General features: G+C 43.1%; 1 protein-coding gene across 4 annotated transcripts in view; it reads left to right on the top strand.

The window, feature by feature from the left end:
• Positions 1-15,839, top strand: part of stox1 (storkhead box 1) — an 81,217-nt gene that overhangs the window by 37,033 nt on the left and 28,345 nt on the right. For 2 of the 4 annotated variants that reach the window (XM_087999158.1, XM_043683135.2), the window contains exon 2: positions 9,556-9,708. The exons of the other annotated variants lie outside the window; for them this stretch is intronic. In XM_087999158.1, the coding sequence (XP_087855284.1) occupies positions 9,556-9,708 (153 nt within the window). The remainder of the gene's footprint in view (positions 1-9,555; positions 9,709-15,839) is intronic. 4 annotated transcript variants of the gene reach the window in all.

Here is a 15,839-nt window from a genome sequence, read left to right as displayed (position 1 = left end):
TTTCCCTCCCCACCCCTTTGCGCCTTCTGCAAAGACCATTCCCTCCGTGACTACCTGGTCAGGTCCACGCCCCCCTACAACCCACCCTCCCATCCTGGCACCTTCCCCTGTCACAGCAGGAATTGCAAAACATGTGCCCACACCTCCTCCCTCACCTCCATCCAAGGCCCTAAAGGAGCCTTCCACATCCATCAAAGTTTTACCTGCACGTCCACCAATATCATTTATTGTATCCGTTGCTCCCGATGTGGTCTCCTCTACATTGGGGAGACTGGACGCCTCTTAGCAGAGCGTTTTAGGGAACATCTCCGGGACACCCGCACCAATCAACCACACCGCCCTGTGGCCCAACATTTCAACTCCCCCTCCCACTCTGCCGAGGACATGGAGGTCCTGGGCCTCCTTCACCACCGCTCCCTCCCTCACCATCAGACGCCTGCAGGAAGAACGCCTCATCTTCCGCCTCGGAACACTTCAACCCCAGGGCATCAATGTGGACTTCAACAGTTTCCTCATTTCCCCTTCCCCCACCTCACCCCAGTTCCAGCACTGTCCCAATGACTTGTCCTACCTGCCTATCTATCCACTCCACCCTCTCCCCCCCCCCCCCGACCTATCACCTTCATCCCGTCCCCCACTCACCTATTGTACTGTATGCTACTTTCTCCCCACCCCCACCCTCCTCTCGCTTATCTATCCACCCTTCAGGCTCTCTACCTGTATTCCTGATGAAGGGCTTTTGCCCGAAACGTCGATTTTACTGCTCTTCAGATGCTGCCTGAAGTGCTGTGCTCTTCCAGCACCACTAATCCAGAATTTAATGGGATTGAATATTCATTAATCTCTAAAACCAATTATCTGAATTATTGATTTCAAATAATCGCAGTTCCCGAATTCATAAGTCAACGAACAGTAACATGGATGTGTGACAAGCAATTAGAAAGCAAATGTCATGGGTCTCAATTGTTGGCGTCTGTAATGAAGGATGGGGTATCTGATCACCTTGAAAGGTTTCAGTTAACCAGGGAGAGCCAGTATGGATTCATGACAGACAGGTCATGCCTGAAAAATCTCATTCATTTTTTTGAAGAGGTAACTGAGGTAGTTGACCAGGACGTCTGTGGACTTTTTAATAAAGAAGGCATTTGATAAAGTCCCACATAAAAGACTATTAACGATGGTACAAGCCCACTGAATTGAGGGCAGATTACTGACATGGCTGGAAAATTGTTTGAGTGCAGGTGACAGAAATAAAGGATAATGGATAGGTGCTCCAGTCAGGATGCGATCAGGGTGTCCCATTTATTAATAATCATTTATTAATGATTTGGAATAGGAAGTCATTTATCTGAATTTGTTGTTGAGATAAAGTTAGGTGGCATTGTAGACTGTGTACATGATAATGTAAAATTAGAAATGGATATTGATAAGACTAAGTGAATAGCAGCATCCAAGGAACAGGCGATTCTCCTGTTCATTGGATGCTGCCTGACCTGCTGCGCTTTTCCAGCAACACATTTTCAGCTCTGATCTCCAGCATCTGCAGCCCTCACTTTCTCTCAAAGACTAAGTGAATAGCCAAAGTGTGGCAGATGGAGTTCAATGTAAGCAAGTGTATCTCACACTTCCATTTTGAAAGAAAAAAGGACAATCGGGGTATTTTGTAGAGGTATGAAGTTAAATACAATGGATGTCCAAAGAGACTTTGGAGTTCAGATATATAGATATTTAAAATATCACTAACAAGTGCAGGAAATGATCAAGAAAGCTAATGGAATGCTGGCCTTTACGTCTAGAGAACTGGAGTACAAGGATGCAGAAGTCATGCTACAGACCCCACTTGAAGTACTGAGAGCAGATCTGGGCACCACGCCTAAGGAAGGATATATTGGCCTGCAAGGGAGTATAATTATTTCTACTTGTTGGACATTCTAAAACTAGGGACATAGTCTGAGAATTAGGGCCAGACCATTCAGGAATAATGTTAGGAAGCACTTGTATACCCAAAGATTCATAAGTGTTTGAAACTCTTACAAATGACAGTGGATGCAGCATGAGTTATTAATTTTAAATCTGAGTTCAATAATTTTTTTAATTATAGCTCGTTGACACTGACTGTCCCTGCTGTCCAGCTGAGTCGATCATGGTGTCAGTGATCTGGTTGCAGCTGATGATGTTGCTTTCTCCTGAGAGGCCATCCCCTGTAACAGTATCGAAAACAGTATCGAGGGAATTGGCCAACGGGCACTCCTGCACTGCCTGCCCTCACTTAGTAGTCTTCCTGGTGGTCACCCTACTTCTTTCTGTCTGTGTAGCCCTTACTTGTGGCCCTTTAGTGACAACCTCAGTAGACATGCTATCCATGACTTTCTCAGCTTCGTGAATGCTCCACAGTGGTCAGTCATTAGCTGCAGCTGAATACACGTCCTAAATTCATGGTCACCATGGACAGTGTCCCCTGATCTCTCTCGTATTGTAGAAGGAGCATTCCATGGGGCTAAGTTCTTCTGCCATTGTGAATCTTACCAACTATAAACAATATACTGGGAACCAAAACCAGATTTCTTACTCTCGCTCTTCAATTTTAATTTACACTGTCTCCTCCAAGACACTTTATCACTCAGTCTCTAGACCTGATAACTGTGCAGCTGATCCTATATCACTTTTTGAATCATTACATTACAATCAGAGCTCCGGCCTGGGCTCAGCACCACCACTGACCTCAGTCCAGGTCCTGCTCCTCAGGTGTTAACTGTTTTGTTTTACTCTGTTCCCACCACCACTGCTGTCACTGGCCCAATAAACATGTGCTCCTCAGGCATTAGCAGGTTCACATTGCTCTGCTGTGCTACCACTGTCACCACTGCTCCAATTGTCACCAATGCTCCAACTGACCTTGAATGATCGCCTGAATATTCCTGGATTTTTGTGTTGTTTCTGCCTCCACCAGACAATGATTTCCAGATACTTATAACCTTTTCGGTGGAAATATTGTTCCTTAAATTCCCTCTAAACTTCCTGCCCTTTCCTTTAAATCTATGTCCCTTAATTATTGATCCCTGTACTAAAGGTAAATGTTTCTTTCTATCTGTGCCCCTTGTAATTTTATGGATCCCAATTCGAAGCGCCTCCACTTACCAACTTGATCTGCTTTAAGGAAAACAATCTCGGCCTATCTAACCTCTCTTCATAGCTGCTGAATCTCTTACCATCCTGGTGAATCTCTGCTGTACCTTCTCCAGTACAATCACATCCCGCAGTGTGACCACTAGAACTGCAAACAGCAGGAATGATGAAGGGCTTATGCCCAAAATGTCAATTCTCCTGTTGCTTTTCCAGCACCACACTCTCAACTCAGATCTCCAGTATCTGCAGTCCTCACTTTCTCCTCAACTAATAAAGGCAGGTATCCCATTTCCCTTCTTGACCACCTTATCCACTTGTCCTGTTGCCTTCATGGGTCTATTGACATGCACACGAAGGTCTCTCAGATCCTCTGTGCTTCTCAGGGTCCAACTATTTACCATGTACTCCCTTGCCTTGTTGGCCTTTTTTTATTTGCTGGCTGTGCCCAGCATTTATTGTCTGTCCTTACATTGCCCTTGAGAATGTGGTGGTGACTCATTTTCTTGAGCTGAAGCCTGTATGTTGTAGACTAATCCACTGTACCATTAGGGAGGGAACAAGCTGCAAGGTGATGGTGAGAAGGCAGGAGAACTGTCCATTCAGAGAGCAGACCTGGACACAGCAAACCAAAATCCCTTTCTTTGAACCATTGGTGATAGCATTGTCCAGATTGCAAGGCCTCAGTCCACATTAGGTTGACAGAATAGCAAATCTATCTGTGGAATTCTAACATAATCTGCACAAAACTTCTTTGTAAACTGAAAGCACGAGATAATTAAATTGTGGTGATTGTATGTGAAATGCAATGGTTATCCGCAATACAGGAGTAGCATGTACTTCTTAGCTGCACTCAGCACTGATAGGACTTCCACTGTATAAGGATATTGTTATGACATGGCGGTAAACCCTTCTGCGAATTAAATCAAACACACAGAAAGGCTCACCTCATCTCGTAATCTGTGAAAGTATGTGATAGAGAACTCCCCAAATTCCACTATTTGAAGAAAATACATCAATTTTATTCTTAAACTCTAAAAGTGACCATTAAATGCAACTATTTACAACTCTAAACCTCCTTTCCCTTAAATGTTTGTTATCTACTTCCCACTCTATAACAATATACTGATCCAATAAAAGCATCTATTAAATCTATATCAACTTAATTTTCAAAACCAGACAGCGGCTTCTTCTGCTACAGATCTCCTTATGTCATAGAACATAGAACAATACAGCGCAGAACAGGCCCTTCAGTCCTCAATGTTGCACCAACATGTGAACTATTCTCAGCTCGTCCCCACACTATCCCATCATCATCCATGTGCCTATCCCTAATGACTTATCTACATTGGCAGTTAGGGCGTTCCATGCCCTTACCACTCTCTGAGTAAAGAACCTGCATCTAACATCTGTCTTAAATCTATCACCTCTCAGTTTGTAGTTATGTCCCCTCGTACAAGCTGACATCATCATCCTAGGAAAAAGACTTTCACTGTCTACCCTACCTAATCCTCTGGTCATCTTGTATGTCTCTATCAAATCTTCCCTTAGCCTTCTTCTTTCCAATGAGAACAGACCCAAGTCCTCTCAGCCTTTCCTCATGAGACCTTCCCTCCAGACCAGGCAACATCCTGGTAAATGTCCTCTGCATCTTTTCACATCCTTCCACATCCTTCCCAAAATTTGGCGTCAGAAGTGTACACAATATTCCAAGTGTGGCCGCACCAGCGTTTTGTATAGTTGCAGCATGTTATTGCGGCTCTGGAACTCAATCCCTCTACCAATGAAACCTAACAAACCGTATGCCTTCTTAATAGCATTATCCACCTGGGTGGCAACTTTCAGGGATCTGTGCACATGGACTCCAAGATCCCTCTGCACATCCACATTTCCAAGAATCTTTCCATTGAACCAGTACTCTGCCTTCCTGTTGTTCTTCCCAAAGTGCATCACCCCACATTTCGTTGCATTGAACTCCATTTGCCCCCTCTCAGCCCAATTCTGCAGTTTATCCAAGTCCCCCTGCAACCTGTAACATTCTTCAAAACTGTGCACTAATCCACCGACTTTAGTGTTATCTGCAAATTTACTAATCCATCCACCTAAGCCTGCTTCTAAGTCATTTATAAAGATGATAAACAGCAGTGGTCCCAAAACAGATCCTTGTGCCACACCACTAGTAACTGGTCTCCAGGCTGAATATTTTCCATCAACCATCACTCACTGCCTTCTTTCAGAAAGCCAGTTTCTAAACCAAACTGCTAAATCACCTTCAATTCCATGCCTCTGCATTTTCTCCAACAGCCTACCACATGGAACCTTATCAAAGGCTTTACTGAAGTCCATGTATCCCACATCTACTGCTGTACCCTCATCTGCATGTTTAGTCACTTTCTCAAAAAACTCAGTGAGGTTTGTGAGACACGACCTGCCCTTGACAAAAACATGTTGACTATCTAAAATCAAATTATTGCTTGCTAGATGATTATAAATCTTATCTCTCATAATCCTTTCCAAAACCTTTCCTACAACAGAAGTAAGGCTCACTGGTCTATAATTACCCCTGAGTCATCTCTACTGCCCTTCTTGAACAAGGGCACAACATTTGCTATCCTCCAGTCTCCTGGTACCAAACCTGTAGATAATGACGACTCAAATATCAAAGCCAAAGGCTCTACTATCTCCTCCCTAGCTTCCCAGAGAATCCTTGGATAAATCCCATCCGGCCCAGAATTCCTTCTAGAATTGTTAATACCTGTTCGTAACTAACCTCGATCCTTTCTCGTCTAATATCTCGTATATACGTCATTCTTCTCCTCCACAATATTCTCCTTTTCCCGATTGAAAACTGATGAGAAATATTCGTTTAGCACCTTTCCGATCTCCACAGGGTCCACACTCAACTTCCCACTTCTGTCTTTGACTGGCCCTATTCCTACCCTAGTCATCCTTTTATTCCTCACATACCTATAGAAAACTTTAGGGTTCTCCTTTATTCCAGTTGCTGAAGACTGCTCGTGTCCTCTCTTTGCTCTTCTTAATTCTCTCTTTAAATCCTTCCTCGCTGATCTGTAACTCTCCATCGCCTCATCTGAACCATCTTGCCTCATCAACACGTAAGCCTCCTTCTTCTGCTTAACAAGAGATTCAAGTTTTGTAGTAAACCACGGTTCCCTTACCTTATCACTTCCTCCCTGCCTGAAAGGATATACCTGTCAAGGACACACAATGTCTGTTCCTTAAACCAGCTCCACATTTCCATTGTCTGCATCCCCTGCATTTTACTACCCCATTCTATGCATCCTAATTCTAGCCTTATCGCATTATAATTGCCCTTGCCCCATCGATAACTCATGACCTTCAGGCTTCTTCTCCTTCAGGCTTTTGCTGCAAAGATGTTTCATATGAGAAAAGTACTATTGATAGTGTTTTGAATAGCACTCTCTCTCAGTAGATGGCAGGTTGCTCTCTCTAGCTATCAAATGTCTGCTGTTTTAATATCCCAAACATCTGATCATCTCAATGGTTCGATGTTGTCAAAACAGTAAAATTCAAGTTCGATTAGGTTTAGTATGCTGGGGCATAATTTAAACAGATTGGTTAAATTCAAATGGTGGTCAAAACAACTGAGGTACCGCCAAATATTACATATTTTCATGTTTCCAGTACACTCTGAGACTGCTTGTCAGTCACCTGACAGTTGCCTGCAAAAACACTGCCAAAACATTCTCTTAAAGGTACAGTACATACCTTCAACTTCATAACACTATTATCTTCCCAATTAACGCTCACTATTCCAGCACCTCCATAATTAGTATAAATTGTGCTCCTTTGTAGTGTGCAGCTGGCAAAAATGTCTCTTTTGAGTCAATTTTCAATGTGAATTATATCTATTATTAACTCTGAAACAGTTGTGTTCAATATTTAATGTGCTTAGTTACAGGCAAGTATTTTGTGGGCGGCATGGTGGCACAGTGGTTAGCACTGCTGCCTCACAGCGCCTGAGACCCGGGTTCAATTCCCGCCTCAGGCAACTGACTGTGTGGAGTTTGCACCGTGTCTGCGTGGGTCTCCTCCGGGTCTCCGGTTTCCTCCCACAGTCCAAAGATGTGCAGGTCAGGTGAATTGGCCATGCTAAATTGCCCGTAGTGTTAGATAAGGGGTAAATGTAGGGGTATGGGTGGGTTGCGCTTCAGCGGGTCGGTGTGGACTTGTTGGGCCGAAGGGCCTGTTTCTACACTGTAATGTAATCTAAAAAATCTAAACATCCAAAGTGTGAATTTGGCACTCCAAGAAAAATACAAAAAAATGACAATATTGCAAGCTGTTTATAGATGTGCACATACTTTAGCTGGTAGCAATTACCAGTGGTTGCTCAGTTAATGTAATAAGCCTAAAATGGATTGATGTTTTTAACCAATTTATTCAATCAGTGCTTTGTCAGAGAACTGTCAATACATGTTATCTTGTTCTGGACAATGTGTTTGACCTCATCCTGGTATTCGTGTCAGAAATGCATCCCCAGAGATTTTAATTATTGATTTTTTTTTGTCAATTAATTAAGTCTGCATAGGCTTCCAGTCAAAAGCTTTGCAACATTTAATTTGTAGAGGCACATGGAAGATAGTACAATGGAGGGTAAGTAGGTTAGTTTGATCTTAGAGTAGGGTAAAAGGGTGGCACAACATCAAGGGCCAAAGGGCCTGTACTGTGCTGTACTAGTCTATGTTCTGTGTTCTTTGAACTTTGTTTACACTGCGAATTGCTAGTGTCAACTACTTGTGTTGTAAAATTCACCTATCTCTTATGGGGAGATGCTGCGGGATCTGGGAAGTATTGTCAGATTTACAAGCATAGAAAACAGGAGCATGATTAAGCCATTCAGCCTTTGAGCCTGCTGTGCCATTCAATATGATCATGGTGATAATCCACCTCAGTCCCCTGTTCCTGCTTCCCCAAACCTTTTGATCCATTTAACCCAGGTATTGCCCTTGAAACAACAGAACAAGGTTATTTTGCAAATGTACAGTGTTTCATCCTCAATCGCTCTGTGTGATAGAGAATTCCATATAATCACCGTGCTTTGGATTGAGGGCATTTATCCTCATCTCAGTCCTAAATAGCCTACCCCTAAATGTGACCTCTGGCTCTGAGAACATTCTTCCTGCATTTACTCTGTCTCGTTATGTTAGAATTTTATATGTGAAAAAATGCATTACCTCTCATTTTTCAAGATTAAATTCTACTTCCCATTGTTCTGCCCATCTGACCAGCCAGTCTATATCATCCTGTGGTTTAAGGCTTTCTTGCTCACTCTTTACCATACCACCAGTTTTCATGATATCTACGAACTTATTGTTCAAACCTGCTACATTCATGTTTAGTTCATTAATTGAAAGTGACCCATCACCAAATCCTGTGGAATGCCACTAGAGACAGGTTTCCAGTCACTCAAACAATCCTCAACCATCACCCTCTGCTTACCGTCACTAAGCCAATTTTAGATCCAACTTTCTGAATCATCCTGAACCCCACGGCTCTTACCTCCTTGATGGATCTCCCTTGCAAGACCTTCTCAAAAGCCTTACCAGTCCATGTAGACTCCATCCACAGCAGTACTGTCATCCACAATTTTAATAACCACCTCAAAAATCTCAGTCAAACCTGTCAAACTTGAGAATCCCCTGGTAAGGTTTATATTATCCTTGGTTAACCCCTATCTCTCCTCAGAATTTGTTCCAACAGTTTCCCTTTCATTAATGTTAGACTCACTGGCCTTTTGTATCCTGAGCACCCTTCTTGAGCAGTGGTAACAGATTAGCTATCCTCTAGTCCTGTGACACCTCTCCTGCATCCAGAGAGAATTTGAAAATTAATGTCAGGGCCCCTGCAATCTTCTACCTTGCTACCCACAGCAGACTGGGATAAATCTCATCTGGGCATGGGAACTCAACAAATTTGATTAGGCCTCAGCTGAATTTTCCTTTATTTTACCTGTCAGTTTTTACCTTTTCCCATCTTTGTATTCCTAATTACTTTTTAAGTAACCCCTGCACTTCCTGTACACCTCTATAATTTCTCATGTTCTGCGCCTTTGGTATGTACCATAAGCTTTCTTTTCTAACCTTCCTCAATATCAAGGGCTTTCTGATTCTGGCCCCATTAGCTAGGGGGTAACATCCTATCTGCAGTCACCCTGTCACACGCTGTTATAATTTTGTATTTTTGGTATCTCATGAAATCGAGGGATATGAGAACCTCATATAGTTCCAAAGAAGAGACCTGTTGACTCAAAACTCTGCAGTTCCTGTATACATAGGTACCGCCAGATCAACTGAATATTTCCAGTGTTTTTTAAAATAAATTTCCAGTATCTACAGTATTTTGCTCTTAACTTTGCTTTGCATATTAATCTCATGTGTCATGTTGCAGGTGATGTACCCGCAATACCCATGAAGCCCATTCCTCAGTCCCAGTTTGTTCCCCTGGCAGAAGTGCTATGTTGTGTTATTTCCGAAATGAATGCTAATCGCACAGTTGTGACCCAGGAAGCCCTTTTGGAATATTTGGTCGAGTGCTATCCAGGTAACTTTATGGTGCAGAATTTATTCTTGGGCATATCTTGAATCACAACGGTAGCAAATTCTCTGGGCAACTCAACCTCAAATCTAGGCAACCAAACCTGCATAACATTTGTATTCCTGAGGCCTCAGGATTGTCAAGGCAAACCTGTTGTGTAGACCTTGCCTCAAGCAAACTCAATTGCACACAACTTGTCTTATCTCAGCTTGTTTACTGTCAAACCACCATGCAATATTACAGAGAACTTTGTAAGACAACATAGGGACACATGGAGATAACGAAGAGGATTGGGCCAATTGGTCCCTGGAACATGTTCCACAGTTCTCCTATATCTTGACTAATCTGATCTGTTGCCTTGCTACCTTACTCTCTTGACAATGCTGGAGATAATCTGTTCTCTGCAATTGTATTCATTGAGCATCTTCTACCAGCCTATTGGCAATACAATTGCAAGCACTTCACTCACCTGTAAGGAAGTCCTTCACAACTCCATCACATATTTGCAGATTAAGAGTTAGGCAATGTTTCACTAACCAGGGGAGATACTTTTCCTTCCTGCACCCTGTAGAGCCCAGCCATATTTATTATTTAATAAAATGGTGTACGCCACTTTCACCTCATCTGATGAAAACACTGCTCCTGAAATCATTCTCATGAGCCTTAGCTGCAATTGCCAAATATAAGCTCTATGCTTCCTTAGGTGATAATAAATAATAAGAGTAATCCTCATTTCTGATGTGAGACAATAAATGGTTATCAATGCTTAACTGGAAGAGTGCGATAGTCATGCCCCAATGCTCTATAAACAGTCACATCAATGTATAGATAAATAAGCTCCAAATGAGTCCAAGTTCTGGAAGGAGTTAGTCAATAGGGTCTGTTTCCATGTTGTATGATTTTATGATGATAACTGTGAGGTGGTTGCTTTTGACTGGGGTGAATGCAGTGGTCCAAAGAGACTTTTCTGTGCTGTAAATCTCTGACACCAAAATGACCAATTTGTCCAATTGACTGCTACTCAGGACAAAAGAATTTCACACTAGATTACATCGGTAACAGAAAAATAATGGTACTTATTGTAACACACTTAACTTTAGCAAGAGCAGTGAGAAGAAAGGATTTCTACTGCACTGCTATGCAACTTAAACTGCACCCATTCAAAAATTCCAAATACACACACACACAATCACAATTAAGAAGCACAAAAGACAGTTTAACATGTGAGTTGGAAAATAACATAGAAAATAGGTGGAGGAATAGGCTATTTGGCCCTTTGAGCCTGCATCGGCATTCAATATGATCATAGTCAGTGATGCAATTTCGGTATCCCACACTTGTTTTCTCTCCATACCTCTTGATCCCTTTAGCTGCAAAGGCCAAATCCGTCTTGAATATATTTAACAAACTGACCCCAACAGCTTTCTGTGGCAGAGAATTCCACAGGTTCATGACTGAAGGAATTCTTCCTCATCCCAGTCTTGAACGACTTATCCTTTATTCTTAGACTGTGACCCCTAATTCTGGACTCCCTTAACATCGGGAGCATTCTTCCTGCATCTTGTCTGTCCACTCCCATCAGGATTTTGTATGTTTCTAGGACATGCCTTCATATTCTTCTAAATTCCAGTGAGTACAAGCCCAGTCGATCCAGTTTTTCTTAATATGTCTGTCTTGCCATCCCGGGAATCATTCTGGTGAATCTTCGCTGGACTCCCTCAACAGCAAGAATGTCCTTCCTCAGACAAGGCGACCAAAACTGCATAAAGCAGTCAAGGTGTGGCCTCACCAAGGCCCTATATAACTGCATCAAGACATCCCTCCTCCTATATTCAAATCCTCTTGTAATGAAGGCCAGCATGCCATTAACTTTCCTCACCGCATGCTACACCTGCATGCCAACCTTCAGCGGCTGTTCCGTCATGATACCTAGGTCCCCTTGTACCTCACCTTTTCTTAAACTACCACTATTAAGATGATAATTTGCTTTCCTGTTTTTGCCACCAAAGTGGATAACCTCACATGTATCAACATTGTATTCCATTTGCCCACTCAGCCAGCCTGTCCAAGTCACCCTGCAGCCTCTTAGCATCTTCCTCAGCACACACTGCCATAGAGCTTTGTGTCATCTGCAAATTTAGAGATATTGTGTTCAACTCCTTTGACAAATAATTACTGTGTATTGTGAACAGCTTGGGTCCCAGCACTGAACCCTGCGGTACTCTACTCATCATTGCCTGCCACTCTGAAAAGGACCTGTTTATCCCAACTGGCTGCTTCCTGTCTGCCAACCAGTTCTCTATTCACATCAATACATTACCTCCGATACCATGAGCTTAATGGTATAACGGCTGCAGAAAGGAAGTTTGAGGGGGATCTGCCTCTGGAGGTAGTATGGGCTGAAGTCAGAAATAGGAAAGGTGCAGTCACCTTGTTGGGTGTTTACTATAGGCCCCCCAATAGCAGCAGAGATGTGGAGAAACAGATTGGGAAACAGATTTTGGAAAGGTGCAGAAGCCACAGGGTCGTAGTCATGGGCGACTTCAACTTCCCAAATATTGATTGGAAGCTCTTTAGATCAAGTAGATTGGATGGGGCGGTGTTTGTGCAGTGTGTCCAGGAAGCTTTTCTAACGCAGTATGTAGATTGTCCAACCAGAGGGGAGGCCATATTGGATTTGGTACTCGGTAATGAACCGGGACAAGTGGTGGGCTTGTTAGTGGGTGAACATTTTGGTGATGGTGACCACAATTCTGTGACTTTCACCTTGGTTATGGAGAGAGATAGGTGCGCACAACAAGGTAGATTTTATAATTGGGGGAAGGGAAATTACGATGCTGTAAGGCAGGATTTGAGGAGCATACGTTGGGAGCATAGGCTGTCAGGGAAGGATGTGGTGGAAAGGTGGAACTTTTTCAAAGAGCAGATACGACGTGTCCATGATATGTATGTACCTATCAGGCAGGAAAGAAATGGTCGTGTGAGGGAGCCTTGGTTGACGAGAGAGGTTAAATGTCTGGTAAAGAGGAAGAAGGAGGCTTACATAAGGTTGAGGAAACAGGATTCAGACAGAGCAGTGGAGGGATACAGGATAGCCAGAAGGGACCTGAAGAAAGGGATTAGGAGAGCTAAGAGAGGGCATGAAAAATCGTTGGCGGATAGGATCAAGGATAACCCCAAGGCATTTTATGCGTATGTGAGAAACCTGAGAATGACAAGAACGAGGGTAGGTCCGAACAAGGACAGTAGTGGGAGACTGTGTATTGAGTCGGAAGAGATAGGAGAGGTCTTGAACAAGTACTTCTCTTCAGTACTTACGAACGAGAGGGACCGTATTGTAGAAGAGGAGAGTGTGAAATGGACTGGTAAGCTAGAAGAGATACCTGTTAGGAAGGAAGATGTGTTGGACATTTTGAACAACTTGAGGATAGACAAGTCCCCCGGGCCTGACGGGATATATCCTAGGATTATGTGGGAAGCAAGAGAGGAAATTGCAGTACCGTTGGCAATGATCTTCTCGTCTTCACTGGCAACGGGGATGGTACCAGGGGACTGGAGAGTAGCGAATGTTGTGCCCCTGTTCAAAAAAGGGAATAGGGATAACCCCGGGAATTACAGGCCTGTTAGTCTTACTTCTGTGGTAGGCAAAGTAATGGAAAGGGTACTGAGGGATAGGATTTATGAGTATCTGGAAAGACACTGCTTGATTAGGGACAGCCAGCACGGATTTGTGAAGGGTAGGTCTTGCCTTACAAGTCTTATTGAATTCTTCGAGGAGGTGACCAAGCATGTGGATGAGGGTAGAGCAGTGGATGTAGTGTACATGGATTTTAGTAAGGCATTTGATAAGGTTCCCCATGGTAGGCTTATGCGGAAAGTCAGGAGGCATGGGATAGAGGGAAATTTGGCCAATTGGATAGAAAACTGGCTAACCGGTCGAAGGCAGAGAGTGGTGGTAGATGGTAAATATTCAGCCTGGAGCCCAGTTACAAGTGGAGTTCCGCAGGGATCAGTTCTGGGTCCTCTGCTGTTTGTAATTTTTATTAATGACTTAGATGAGGGAGTCGAAGGGTGGGTCAGTAAATTTGCAGATGATACGAAGATAGGTGGAGTTGTGGACAGTGAGGAGGGCTGTTGTCGGCTGCAGAGGGACTTAGATATGATGCAGAGCTGGGCTGAGGAGTGGCAGATGGAGTTCAACCCTGCCAAGTGTGAGGTTGTCCATTTTGGAAGAACAAATAAGAATGCGGAATACAGGGTTAATGGTAGGGTTCTTAGTCAGGTGTAGGAACAGAGGGATCTTGGGGTCTATGTACATAGATCTTTGAAGGTTGCCACTCAGGTGGATAGAGTTTGTAAGAAGGCCTATGGAGTATTATCGTTCATTAGCAGAGGGATTGAATTCAAGAGTCGTGAAGTGATGTTGCAGCTGTACAGGACTTTGGTTAGGCCACAGTTGGAGTACTGTGTGCAGTTCTGGTCGCCTCACTTTAGGAAAGATGTGGAAGCTTTGGAGAGGGTGCAGAGAAGATTTACCAGGATGTTGTCTGGAATGGAGAGGAAGTCGTACGAGGATAGGTTGAGAGTTCTCGGCCTTTTCTCGTTGGAACGGCGAAGGATGAGGGGTGACTTGATAGAGGTTTATAAGATGATCAGAGGAATAGATAGAGTAGACAGTCAGAAACTTTTTTCCCCGGGTACAACAGAGTGTTACAAGGGGACATAAATTTAAGGTGAAGGGTGGAAGGTATAGGGGAGATGTCAGGGGTGGGTTCTTTACCCAGAGAGTGGTGGGGGCATGGAATGCGCTGCCCGTGGGAGTGGTAGAGTCGGAATCATTGGCGACCTTTAAGCGGCATTTGGATAGGTACATGGATGGGTACTTAATCTAGGTTAGAAGTTCGGCACAACATCGTGGGCCGAAGGGCCTGTTCTGTGCTGTATTGTTCTATGTTCTATGTAATTTTGCTTACTAATCTCTTGTGTGAGACTTTGTAAAAAGCCTTTGAAAGTTCAGATATACAAAAGTCCATTGATTCGCGCTTGTCCACTCTACCAGTTACATCTCAAAGAATTCCAGAAAGTTTTTCAAGCATGATTGCCTTTTAGTGAATCCATGATGATTTGGAATGATCCTGTTAACTGCTTTCCAAATACTCAGTTGTTATATCCTTAATAATTGACTATAGCATTTTTCCCAACACCAATGTCAGGCTAACTGGCCTATAATTCCCTGTTTTCTCTCATGCTACGTTTTTAAAAAGGGGAGTTACATTAGCTACCCTCCCAGCCATTTGAACTTTTCAAGAGTCTATAGTTTGCTGGAAGATAATCACCAAAGTTTCCACTGTTTCTAGGGCCACGGTCCTGAAGTGCTCTGAGACGTAGATCATCAGACCCTGGGGACTCATCGGGTTTTAATTGCATCAATTTCCCCAATACCATTTCCTGACTCATGAGAATTACTTTCAGTTCCCCCTCCATGCTTGATCCTCTGTCCCCAGAGGCTATTTGTGGCAGATCCACAAAAGTGAAGACAGATCCAAAGTATTTGTTCAACTTGTCTGCCATCTCTTTATTGTCTATTATGAATTCACCTGATTCTAACTGTAAGGGACCTACATTTGTCTTCACCACTTTTTCTGTCAGTTTTTATGCTTTCCACAAGCTTGCTCATATATTCTACTTTTCCTTTCCGAATTAAACCCTTTGTCCTCCTCTGCTGAATTTCAATTTTCTCCCAGTCCTCAGATTTGCTGCTTTTTCTGACCAATTTATATGCCTTCTCTTTGGCTTTAACATGATCCCTGATTTCCCTTGTTGGTCATGGTTGAGCTACCTTCCCTGTTTTGCTGTTGTGCCAGACGGTGATATACAATTATTGAAGTTTATCCATATGTTCTTTAAATGTCTAGCATTGCTTTTCCATCATCAACCCCTTAAGTATCATTGATCAGCTTATTCAAGTCAATGCATGTCTCATACCATCAAAGTTAGCTTTCTTCAAGTTCAGGACCATAGTCTCAGATTTAACTGTGTCAGTCTCCATATTAATGAAGAATTCTACCATATTATGCTCACTCGTCCTCAAGAATCTTGCACCGCAATGTTGCTAATTAATCCTCTCTTATTACATA

The sequence above is a fragment of the Chiloscyllium plagiosum genome, unplaced genomic scaffold (genome assembly GCF_037043375.1).
Source record: "Chiloscyllium plagiosum isolate Xiang-an unplaced genomic scaffold, Cpla_swu_hap1 HiC_scaffold_22, whole genome shotgun sequence".
Lineage (NCBI taxonomy): Eukaryota > Metazoa > Chordata > Chondrichthyes > Orectolobiformes > Hemiscylliidae > Chiloscyllium > Chiloscyllium plagiosum.
Note: the sequence above shows the minus strand (reverse complement) of the source record. Positions and strands in the feature narration are given on the sequence as shown.